Source organism: Ambystoma mexicanum, chromosome 12 (genome assembly GCF_040938575.1).
Source record: "Ambystoma mexicanum isolate Mex_15411 chromosome 12, UKY_AmexF1_1, whole genome shotgun sequence".
NCBI classification, from domain to species: Eukaryota; Metazoa; Chordata; class Amphibia; order Caudata; family Ambystomatidae; genus Ambystoma; species Ambystoma mexicanum.
This window is the reverse complement of record NC_090936.1, coordinates 672,833,918-672,846,785: the sequence shown is the minus strand read 5'-3', so window position 1 is coordinate 672,846,785 and position 12,868 is coordinate 672,833,918. Positions and strand designations below refer to the sequence as shown.

At 47.0% G+C, this 12,868-nt stretch overlaps 1 protein-coding gene and 1 long non-coding RNA gene across 2 annotated transcripts in view; one reads left to right on the top strand and one right to left on the bottom strand.

The window, feature by feature from the left end:
- SLC2A13 (solute carrier family 2 member 13) overlaps positions 1–3,409 on the bottom strand; it is a 2,060,320-nt gene extending 2,056,911 nt beyond the window's left edge. The window contains exon 1 of the mRNA XM_069629212.1: positions 2,623–3,409. Coding sequence (XP_069485313.1) covers positions 2,623–3,196 — 574 coding nt within the window. The 5' untranslated portion in view covers positions 3,197–3,409. The remainder of the gene's footprint in view (positions 1–2,622) is intronic.
- A 67-nt stretch (positions 3,410–3,476) lies between these two features.
- LOC138513993 (uncharacterized) overlaps positions 3,477–12,868 on the top strand; it is a 117,174-nt gene continuing 107,782 nt past the window's right edge. Inside the window, exons 1-2 of the long non-coding RNA XR_011281859.1 lie at positions 3,477–3,638; positions 9,395–9,531. This is a non-coding gene — a long non-coding RNA (uncharacterized lncRNA). The remainder of the gene's footprint in view (positions 3,639–9,394; positions 9,532–12,868) is intronic.

Below are 12,868 nucleotides of genomic sequence, written 5' to 3'. Positions count from 1 at the left end.
TCCCCTATTACTGGTCCATAGAAGCTGCCACCTAGAATTGCATTCTTGTTGTAGTGACCTCCCTCTGGTCTCACATCACTTAATTTGACAGGTACGTATAGTCTAACCAGGTAGTGACTGCACCAGAGGGTATAGCAATAAGACAGAGTGAAGCTCTTGGCTGTGCCCGGTTATACTATGTTACCAAGTCTTGCATAGCACAACTCCTTTTTCTCGATTTCAAAGAACTTCGGGATATGTAAAGGATGGGAGTAGGGAACAAACAGCAGCTTGGCAAGAATAACTTGTTGCACTGTTGGTGTGAACAGATCTGAAAAGGTAAGGCTGTCTGTAGTTGTGTACGTTTTCGATATTGTGTCACTTGTCTAGAGCAGTGGTTAGTGTGCATGCCAGGTCGCCAAAGTAAATTGTGTGGCCGTTTGTGGTGCCTGACAGAGTCGTGTTTATGGAGTGTGGAGAATATCACTGATGTATCTGTGGTGGGTCAGTATAGTATTCAGGGAAATGTAGAGTAAACATTTGTCTTTGGGTGTTTTACGTTCCACTGCGTAACCCGCGTTATGCTGTCGGAGCAGTGTGTGGAGATGTGCTGTGAGGGAAGAAGCTATGTGAGGTGACACAATGCTGTGGTATAAATTCAGGGCCCACAGTATTTTGTCAGTTTCCTGGGACCTGCATTTCGACCGCCCACTGGCTCCTCAAAGGCACTGCAACTGTAGTGCCACAGTCTTACAAGGGATTGTGGTACAACGCAACTGGATATGCACCATGAATACCAATTGAAAAATCCAACCAAAGCATTACTACGGTGACAGGTGCCTTCAAATCGTGCATTTTGTATTGAACAACCATGTTTTTGGCAACCTCATTGGACCAATTAAATTGCACCACTGGTTGCAAATTCTGTACTAGTTCCCATAAACGTACTTTTGAGACAAAGGGAATGGGGCACCATACAGATAAATGTGCCCCGCCTAAACACAAAGTCTCAGAAGGTAGCACCTCCCCTACCATTTGACGCATTAGCCGCCCACCACCCATAACATTGGGTATAGTTGCACCCCTAACCCCATGGGCTGAGTGAGCAATGAGCCGGGGGGAAGAAAGGGTGAAAAAAAAGACCCACAGACATCCCAGAGCGAGAGAGAACGACTAAACCAAGCGATTGCAGGAAGTACAGACGGCGACAGCAAGAGTTTAGGGAAGGGAGAGTCGCTGACTGAGCAAGTAGAGGATTCGATGGGCCACAAACCCCACCCACGAGCAGAGCAACCAGACACAGAGTGAGTGGAGAGGCGAAGAGAGAGTAGGAGCCGCATACCAAACGGGAGTAGGGGAGTAGAGCGAGGAGCAGCAGGGTAAATGGGGCAGAGCACCTGTCGGCACGGGGCATAAATGCAGATACCGAAAGGATACCCCCCCCCCTGACTATGTTGACCTGGCGGAGGCGTAGACAGGGTAGGGCATGAGCTGGCAATGCAAAACTTTTCATCGCTAGCACCTGCATTCTTATGCACAGAGGTTTAGGCATTTGAAATCATGATGGGGGGTTAGTACTTGCATGTCAGGGGAGTGATTGGATGGGTAGGTGGAGACAGATCATTCTAACAGCAGTCATATGTGTGTGGTTTAAGACATGAAGGAGAGAGGGAACTGCTTGTAACATTGAATCTGGCCCTAGGAGGACTACACACAAAGGAGGGTGGCGAGGGTTATATGCAATGAGAAGCCACAGATGACATTGAAAGACAATCAACAGGCTGCACCAACATAAAGACTTCTCCCATGACACAATGAGAGATACAAAACCACAGGGCGCAAAGTTGAGTGTAAAGTCACACTGGATGCCTGTAAACAGTTGGGTGGTCACGTGAGAGATTTTGCGCACAGGGTGCAATAATAACCACAGAGCAGAATTCAATAAAACATCCACAGTGAACTTTGCGCCTCGATATTCAGGAAGCGGATCTCTGGCAGAAACCAAAAATCGCCCAAACACATCATTCCGGGGAGAGCAGCTTGACAGCATGGCACGGGGGGCAGACGTACAGGGATAGTGGGGCCAGAGAGGTGCACACGCCGAGCGCCTCGCACGACAGCGCTTAACGATGACACCAACTACACTGAACGCCACCAGCCTCAATGCAAGAGTGCGGAGGGGCTACATAATAAAGGGGCCGGTTGCTGGTGGAGGAGCTCGGGACAGCTATGCTATAGTACGGGCGGGTTTTACGCTGGAGATGCTGCCCAGGGGGGAGATGTGCTTGGATGTGAACAAAAGAAAATGTACAGAAAAAGAGTCGTGATAGGAGTGGGCACGCCGCGTACTAAAACGCTATTGTAAGAGAGAGGGGTTATAGCAATATTTAAGAAGACTTGCCACTGCGAGCAGAGGAAGGTAAGCGCAAGAGGAGCTATAACTAGGCGCTACAGAGAGAGTTCCTGTAGTTAGTGGCAGTATAGTACAATGGCTCTGGTGAGAGGCTCTACAGCGGCAGTGTCTATAGTGGAAGGTGCTGCGTCGCACAGTATCGCGAGTGGCGCTACAGGATGAGGTGGTGGAGGCGCTATAGCCACAACATCAACATCACAACACGGAAGAAGCGCAGCGCGAGCACTCACCAATGCCGAGCCCGACCACGATGCGGCCCCCCAGCAGGGTCTCCTTGTTTCCGGCAGCGCCGAGAAGCACAGCTCCGGCGGTAAAGAGAGAGCTGGCCAGCAGTATGCAGGGTCGGCGGCCCAGGGCTCCGTTGAGTGCCCCTCCGGCCAGAGCAGACAGGGCGGCCGCGCCCACCGTGCCAGACACGAGCAGCTCCTGCCAGAGCGCCGACAGCCCCAGCTCCCGGCGCAACAGCAGCATGGCCCCCGATACCACCCCCGTGTCATAGCCGAAGAGGAAGCCGCCCAGCGCCGAGAAGGCGGACAGCACGTACACGAAGGAGGGCGTCTCGTCGCGCTGGAACTGGCGGCGGGCTGCGCGCTCCAGCTCCGCGGCCGAGGGTCCCCCCGCCGCCGCCGCCGAGCCCACGCTGCCCAGGCTGGAGCACGACTCGGCCGCGGCAATCAGGCTGCGCTCCCCAGCCCCGGAGTCCGACTCCCCCTCCGGCTGCCGCCGCCGCCACTTCTTCTCGCCCATCAGGTTGCTCAGGCTCCGCAGCGTGTACTCCGCATTCTCGCTGGCCGTGCGGGACATGGGCTGCGGGGAAAGGGGGGGTCGAGCGGTCCCCGGGGGTGGCTCTGCGTGGGCCCCTGCGCGAGTTTCACGCACTTCGGGGGGACTTTGTGGAGTTGCCACCTGGGCAAGGCTGCCGGGTCTCGGTGGGCGGGGAGCAGCGCGCTCTGCTCGCGAGCGATGCCTTGCAGAGCCCGGCTTCACTGACAGCAGCGAGCGGCGGAGGGGGCGTGGCCGCCGCTCACGTGCTCCGCCAGCTGTTTACATCACAGACTCTCTCCCAGCCAGGGCGCGTGGCGCTGTCAGGGGGCGCGCGCCGGCCACTCAGGTGTGCGGGATGGATCGCCTGCCAGGAGAGCGCCCGGGGGACGATGATAGATCGCGTGTGTGTGTTTGTGTGTGTGTGTGTGCACGGCGCGGCCAGACCCTCAACTTATTCCAGCCAGTGACCACACCGTGCAGGGTAAGCGGCATCTCCAGAAAGCAATGTTAAGGAAGGAGTGGCAAATCGGAGGGCACAAACAGAAGTAGGGGACGGTGTGCGGCCGCATATAAGTAAAGGTGGACAGTCCAGCATGGTTCAAGTACACATATATTTTACAATCCGTGTGCATTTATTAAAAAAGTGACAGGCTTGTTCAGAGTAGGTGTAGGCCAATAAAAGCCTTGTATCAAGTTAACATAGTCACTACAAAGATAACTTATTTTCAATGGCTGCAAAAGGACCTCAAAGTCCAAAGTTGTTTGGTCTTACGGGTGTTTTACTGTGTGTTTTTGATTGGAGACATTTTATCACGCTTTGTTGCTGTAAATTTAAATCAAATCTTGAACAAAAACATAAAAGAAAGAGCCGGGGACGTCAATTGGAGGGGGGGCGGGGTCACCAGGGGTCGCAATTATAACCCCTTGCAACTCCTGTGCAACCCCTGGTTCTGCCTCTGCGACCCTTGGAGTGTACGGAGGTAGAGAGAAACCGAAAGTAAAGAGAGCTTGTTTTTCAAGTCAGTCTCACTTCGAAAAGAAATTATTTCCCTTATGGTTTTCATTTCTTTTTGAAGTTGAACTGACTAAAAAAAGAACAATCTCCCCCACGGTACGTTCCTTACGTGCGTGGAGCATGGGAGATAGGCTTGCCTGCAGAGGAGTTCCTCGGAGCAGCAACAATGGATTGGAAAAGGTAAGAAAATTTGTTTTTAAAAAATGTGTGCGTGTGTGCATGAAAGGGTGTATGTGTGTATGTATATTATGTAATGTGTGTGAGTCCAGGATGTATGGGAGTGTGAGTGAATGATCGATGCGTGCGGTATAAATGAGCATGTGAATGGTGTGCTTGTGTTCAATACCTAGATTTCTGACCTGTAATCTTCATTACTCCTAGCCCTACTCTTCCTCGTCCCAGTGAAGCACCGTGCCTCATACAAAAGTACTGAGACAAGGAAGAGGGACGTGGAAATAAGACTGGGCCAATGGGATGAACTTGGGGTTGGAGGAGGAGGGTTGGAGGGACAGAGGATGAGGGGCGTGCTATTACATAATGGGCATCCATGAAAAAGCAGGCATGATATGTGTTATTAGTCTCTAGAAATATGCAAATAACAAGGGGGGTCCTGGGAGACTCTCTGCCAGACATGAATCCTGGTTACAAGAGCCTTACCCAGAGTCCCTACTGATGAGGTCCAACCAGACCGAAACACGTGTCTGGGGTTTCTGTTGGTACTCTTGTTCAGAGGAGAATTGCCTAGCATTTCGGTGCTGGACTGCCTCAGGGCAGGACAAAGACTGATATGTTTGGGATGTTTCTTCTCTGTGAAAGATAGTGAGCTAAAGACTCTGGGTAAGTCTCTCGTAACCAGGACTAATGTCTGGCAGAGAGAATCCCAGGACCCCCTTGTTAATTTGCATATTTAAGTAACTTTGGGTCTCACCCTAAATTACTAGGGGAATCCAGACGTGGACCCCTTGCTCACTATTCTTAGAGAGGCACAGATCCACCCTACTGATGAGGTCCAACCAGACCGAAACACGTGTCTGGGGTTACTGTTGGTACTCTTGTTCAGAGGAGAATTGCCTAGCATTTCGGTGCTGGACTGCCCCAGTGCAGGACAAAGACTGATATGTTTGGGATATTTCTTCTCTGTGAGAGATAGTGAGCTAAAGACTCTGGGTAAGTCTCTCGTAACCAGGACTAATGTCTGGCAGAGAGACTCCCAGGACCCCCTTGTTAATTTGCATTAGTCTCTAGACTCACATTTTGGTACAGCTAGCCTAGTCCTTTCTTAATGAGGTATACCATTTTTACAGGGCATCTAAGATAAAGTAAGCAGGATAAGTTTTATTACCTGTCTAGACTGGCATTTGGGTTCAGCCAGCATAGTCATTTCTTACTGTGGCATGACATTTTTACATGGCATCTATAATAAAGTAAGCATCATTTTCTGGACATATATAATGAAGTAAGCATCATACGTGTTACTACTTGTCTAGATTAGCATTTTGCTGCAGCTAGATTAGCCATTTCTTACTTTGGCTTGACATTTTGTACTGGGCATCTTTCATAAAGCAATCATGATAAGTAAAAAACCTGGCTAGACTGGCATTTGGGTGCAGCTAGTCCTTATTGTGGAATTGTATATTTTTCTGGGCCACTATGATAAAGTAAGCATGATAAATTCTCTTACGTGGTTAGATTGGCAATTTGGTGTTGCCAGTCTAGTATGTCTTACTGTGGCATGGTATTTTATTACTGTGCATCATCAAGGCTATAGCAAACATGATAAGTGTTATTACGTTGTAGGCCTACATTGTGCAGACAGCTTTGACATACTTTCTTATGTTGGAATTGAATTTTTAATAGCAAAGCGGTAAGATAGCTCAGTGGGTTCAGCGCTCGCTGCTGTGATATGTGTGTGATCTGAAGGTTGCAGGTTCAAATCCTGGCAAGGCCAACTCAACCTTTCATTCTTCCAAGGTTGATAAATGAGTACCAACTTCAGTTGGGATGATAATTGTATGTAAATATGAGCTATGTACAGTGCTTTGGTGAAAGCGTTATAACAATAACAAATCGTTATCATTAAAGGCGAAGTGAGCTCAAACATTTTATTGTCCCGATCATTTGGGCATGTATTTTTAATCGATCTTTAAAAAAATTCCCATGCATCTTGGCACGGTTTATTACACAGCACACGCAACCCAAGGAACTCCTTCCCCTACAATGAATGTAGCGTACAATAAAACACTTTTTATTTTTTAGTATACAACAGATTATTTTTTAGTAGGCCTCCAACCCGTCTCGCACCCAACCTCCACAAACACCCCATGTCACAATGGACTAGGAACCAGGCCTGTGTGTATCAATAAGATATTTATTAATTTAGTATTTAATGTCAAAGGAAAATCAACCAATTACAACAGCCACCATCTAGAATGCAACCAGGTTAAGATATACTGTGGTACTACTTCCTTTTTAATGACAAAACAGGGCAAAAAAATTAAACTCAAGTGATAGCTCCAAGGTTATGCACTCCCCCTGCTACACTCAACCCTCAAACATTAATTGGACTTGATTCCTTTGAATGGATGGTAGTGGCAGGGAGTAGGAATACTGGGAACAAATCGGTTTTGTGGTGGTACCCACAGACACCAGGTGGGGAGCCAGCAAAGAAGGGGAACATTAATTTTGGAGCACAATGGAAAAAATGGGTTTTCAATAATTTAGCACCCGGCATCGGACAGAACAGAAAGGGATTTGCACTGCTTACATGCAGGAGACAAGCAGGACTTTGGAGAATACCAGCCAGCACACCCTAGGGAAAATAGAAATATAGTAGGAAAATAGTTTTTTAGGAAATTCAACACGTGGGAAATGGAAAAGAAAAATGCAAATGGAATTCGTTTTTACTGAGGCTGCGAATGACAGGCGAGCTCTGAGCAATGGGGAACTCACAATAGTAAAACCGGTTTTTAGTTACAATGACAAGTAAATAACAGGTAGGCTCTGTGCAAATGAAGAGCTCGCAAAAGGAAAATCGGTTTTAGGATTAGGATGGCAGAGCAAAGAGGAATTACAGTGGCAAATGGAATTTCATTTATCAGGGCAGAATTTAAACACAAGGACTAATTAATTCATTTCTCAGTTCGCCATGGGATCAACTCTTTTGGGCAGCACTTTATAATTATAACAATTAACAAAAACACTTGGAACAAGATTTCTGGTTTCGAATTCCACCAATCCCGATCTCGTGAAATTCAATGGGGGAATTAATTGATTGATTTACAAAAATACCAAGGATTTACACAGACAAATGAGTCTTTTTTCTAATTGAGCTATACTAACATACACAGGCAAACAAGAGAGTCTTCTAGGGGGCGATGACTGAACTACACGGGCAATTGCTGTTTTCAATGGGCAATTTTCAGTAGGGAAAATATTGGATGCAATGCTACAAAAATGAAGGGCTTATGCAATTTAAGACTGGGGTTATTGCTACTTACATAGCATGCCTTTCTTTAAGATTCAGTTTTACACTCATTTTTACAATAGTAGAGTGCGTGGAGCTCGTAGCTCCACGCACTCTACGTAAGGCCCTTTCATTTGTAGGCTGGCGGGGCGCTTGAGGGGTGGCCCCGCCAGCATAAAATGTGCGCAAACAGCGCAGTGAACATTCCTCACCCAGCTACAGTAATGTCACTGGCTGTTTTCCAGCCAATGACAAACCTTGCATTGGCTGGCAAACAGCCAATGACATTACTGTATCTATGCAGGTGGTGCAGGGTGTGTACGTGCGCCTGCGCCACCTTCACACTTCCCTTTCTCTTTCTCTGCCAGACGAGCAAGGACTGGACCCGACCCCTGCACAGACGGAAGAGACGACCAGACCAGAGACAGCCTGGGCCCTGCCTTGCCTGCTGCGGTAAGTAAAGTTAGTACCGCCTAACCACTGTTTTGGGCGGCCGCGTGTGGTTTGGGCCCCTCGGTATCCCCTTGTTCTCTTGGCTCTGGGCACGGTGCCCCTTTGTCCTCCTATTTTTGGGCCTAGTCAGGCTGGAGCTTCTTGTCAGGCGAGCGCCGTGGCGTGGGACGGGTCTGACTCACATCTTGGAAGTTACAGTACGGTTACACGGCCCCTACAGTCATCACTGGAAGACATTCAGGCCAGGGCCTACACGTCTTTCAGTGCTGACTGTAGGGGCCGTGTAGGCAACTTGGGGCCCTCCCTTGTGTCAACTTCTGCGACTTGCAGAAGAAGTACGGCAACCTGTACTCCCTGAAGATGCTGGACTCCTTCTACGTGGTGATCGCCAACAACCACCTGCACGCCAAGGAGGTCTTACTCAAGAAGGGCAAAGTCTTCGCGGGAAGGCCGCGCACAGTGAGTTGGCACGGGGGCTCGCAGGCAGTGGGTGTATAGGGCAGCGCAGCCTGCAGGAGATGCCCAATGCTGCGGAGGAGCCGTAGGTACCTTAAGATATAACAGGCAAAGGGGATGCGGTAGTCGTCTGTGGTAGGTGCCCTGATACACTATTCCAGCCACCAAACTGGAGCATGTGGTGTGACCCAGGACACATGCTCTTAGGTTCCATAACATTCTATCTATCATTAGGTGGCAATGCCTATTTTACAACTCGAACTTGACATCCCTTAAGCAGTTTCCTAAAGACAAACACTGCTTAGTATGCTATCTGTTCAGCAGTCAAAATTCTGAAGCAGTGCTTAGAAGCGTAAGTGGTCTACCGCGAAGCGCTACATACAAAGACTCACAGATGATTTCTGTGTCCTGGCCTTCAACCAAAAGCCAATCAGTTGCGCATTCATTATTTTCATCATATTGATGGTTTATAAGGCGCCTCTCGGGAGGATAGCTCAGCGGCAACGTGCTCGCTTTGGAAGCAAGACGACAACACGGAGCAACACAGATTCGATCCAGAACATTTTTGCAGCAAATTAATTTTGTAATGTGAGCTGTGCAAAGCGTACTTTTAAAGCCCCAGAATGTAAACATTACAAAAATGTATATATTGCAGAATTATACAACTGATGACTGGCACATGGTGTTAGTTGCTGGTACTTTCTTTACACATTGTACTAATGATTATTCTGGTGCAGCTTCAATGTTACAAGCAGTTAACTCTCTCTCCTTCATGTGTGAAAACCATTTTAATACTGCTCTGAGCCTATGTTGCCCTTTCTCAGATCAGTCTCTCGCTTTCTCTTTACAGACCATCAGCAACACCTTACATGAACAAATCCAACCAGTCCAGGGCAATTGTGCAACTAAAAACATCGGACTTCAACCTCCACAATGCACCTTCCGGGATTTGGATTTCCCATAGCCTGCGAAGGAGTTCAGAACGAGGTGAGCTAGCATGAGTCTTTTGTAGGGTTTGGTGCTCAGGACACTCCAACTCTGTTTGTGTTCATCTGTAGTAAAGAAGGCACACAGCGATCTTGTTTACATTTTTTTTAAAAGAAGCCCATGTTTGTGAGGTCAATGAGGTGGGGGAAAATCTGATGAACAGTACAGACTACAGAATGGCATCTATGCACATTTGTAGGCCATTTTTCCAAAAATTTCGCGGGGGAGAACCCCCACGCGAGCTACTATATTCGCCCGGGGAAATTTACGCCCCACCAGCTTTCAAACTCACCAGCCGCCACTGCATGTGACAACCTCGACAAGATGAAACTGAATAAAAGGAAGATGCATTGCAATTCCTGGTAGACATCTTGACACAATCTACACCCTCTAAAATGTTCCACCCAAGAAACATTCAATGTTACCTGTTTTTCCAATTCATGTGCAGATATCACAACATGAACTAACAGAGACTGAAGCTTCAACGCAATTGACCGACTTCAGTTTGCCTAGTTATGGGGATTTGTCCACCCCAGTCGAGTCACAAAACACATTCATGCCGGACGATTGACTATTAAAGGAGCAAAAATACATTGGGCCTCATCACGAGTTGGGCGGTAACCCCGGCGCTAATAGCCCTACTGCCAACCCCCCAGCGCTATTAGCACCGGATCACGGGTTTGGTGGAACAGTTATTGCCCATTCCCCTTTGGGCCCATTTGGGAATTCCTCATCCCCCATTGGGCCCAATGGGGAAAATTCACGCTATTACCGCTGGCGGATTTTCCCGCCGACGCTAATCGCGCCGAAAATAGGCACATTTGCAGCGGATTTCCCCCCAGCTCAGATCTGCCAAAGCCATGATCTGGCAGACCCTTAAATGCGGAAGTAATAGCGCTACCGATGCATTTAAGGGTTACTGCCAAACTCGTGATGAGGCCATTGTATTCGACAGCTGCCCGTTAGAGATTGTACAGATGCTGCAATGTGTCCATACATTGAGGGGAACATATGCGGGAAGCCATTGGTGAATTTGTCTCATGTATTACAAGGCACTAACCTGAAAATACATGGCAGCTGTGTACACCTCCATAATACATTTTCATGGTCTGCTCAACCTGATGCTGGGCAAAGTGCCTACTGGAAATCTACTATGTTCAGCAGCTTTACTTTTTAGCGGCTTGGTTTTCAGTAAGATTTCCAATTTCTGTCAATTTGTGAGAGTTGAGTTCCTTGCAAAAACCCAGTACTACACATTTCAAAGGGAATTCTTATTCCCTGCTATTAGTCAAGCCTGGAAAATCGAACAAATGTCAATGGAAAGTACATTCTCTGGCAAACGTTTCAGGCTAGCTGGCGACAGACAGTGCGACAGCCCCGGTATTTCCACAAAGTACTGCACATGCCACTTTCAAGACATGGAAAGTAAAAGAAATGTGAGCTTGGTGATCGTGCAGGTGTCTGAATGTACATCTTCTGTGGCCATGGAGAAACATGGATTCATCAAATCAGTCAAACATCTTGAATCCAGGGGAATGCAAATAGACCTGATAGCCACTGACAGGCACGTTTCAATAGCCAAGGCCATGCGAGAGCAGTTTCCACACATTCGGCATCAATTTGATTTATGGCACGTTGCCAAATCAGTCAGTAAAAAAACAACAGCTGCTGGTAAAAACAAGGGTTTGGAATTTTTGTTTAAATTGGTGTCAGTCTATTAGCAACCAACTTTGGTGGAGCTCCAAAACTTGTGATGTATCTGTAAAAAGTCTACTAGAAAAATGGTGTTCATTGATGCACCATTGTTCCAATGTACACTCATGGGCAGAAAACCAACATTCCCATGAATGTGCACATGGACCTTTTTTCGAAGGAGCAAGAATTCAAGAAGTTGTTGGTGCCATTTTCCCCTCCACACAAAGCACTTGAGAAGATCATGTACGATGAAACGCTTTCAAGAGACCTGAGGGACTCACAGAATTCTGTCATATCGGAGATTTGCAGGTGTTCCATAATATGTGCCTAAAGTACAGCCTAAAAGATTGCATTTCGGCGTAGACGGTATGGAGGCCAGAACAAGACTAGCTGTACTTGTGATCTACTAGAACATTGGGAGGGAACAAGCGAAAACTGCAGGAACCTTCGGGATGCTTTGTTACCCCAGGGCCTTTACAAAACGAGGCAAACAATGGGTGACTAAGCCAATATACCAGGAAATGGAATTCGAATTTGCAAGATTTGACATTGAATGTGTTAGCCATGCATACTCGGGGATTAATTTGTGATTTTGTTCCTAGGACTCATACAATGCCACAAAACATTGCAAACAAGCCCTGTCCACCTAAAGCGGAACTTATTGAAGGGTTGAATTCCAGATTTAAATGATTTGTAGCTGTCTTCAATATGTGAACATTTTTGATATGTTCATCAATTTTTGGACATTGTACATAAACAACCGAATGCTATTACACTCGCAATTTCAATGCTATAAACAGTATTAACAAGTATTCGGGTGTATGAGTCATTAAGGTATATCTTTTACCTTCCCATCATTTATATTACTGATCCCCGTTCGATAAGACACATGTATGTGGTTGCTATTGGTACTATATTTCAGGAGAATTGCCCTAGCACATCGGTGCTGCACTGCCCATTTGGAGGCCAGAAATACTGATATGCAAATGGATATTTGTCCTCAGTCAAAGGTACACTGAGGCTTGGCGTCTGTGAAACCCTCTGCTAGACCCAAACCACATCCACACATGCAGTGCATGGCACTGGCGTTGATGGCCTATGGTGGGTAAGATTTTCATAGTAATGATCAATCGCCAGACCTGTGTCAACCCCATAACTTCCATAATGTTTTGCTTTACTGGTGTACTATTTTTTCTTACACCTCGGTGAGTGGGCACCTTTTTACACACTCAAAGTATTTTGATGGGTGTGATTTTCTGGACTCTCCATTGCTCTACATAACTCCCCTTAGTGTCCATATTGTATTTTCAAATGTATCCTCTCTGACAACATTTTGGCAATACGTGCCTGTTGTTGCTAGGTTGCCCTAGGTGCACCACTTTTAACTTTCTATGGCTAACCTTGACAGAACTTCAGTTCGCGAAGGGTAGAAAGTATCATTTGATCCCTTTTGGTGATAGTTAATATGCCCTTTCTCATTTTAAATAAACATAACATTTAAGTTACACGGACAAACTTACCATTATTGGCAGGTGGGAGTAATTTGTTGAACAATTCAAATGATGTGAAAGGCCCACCAAGACTTCACTAGAGGATTCAAACTTTCCTCACATCACAGGAAATCATGCTCTCACCTTTCTGC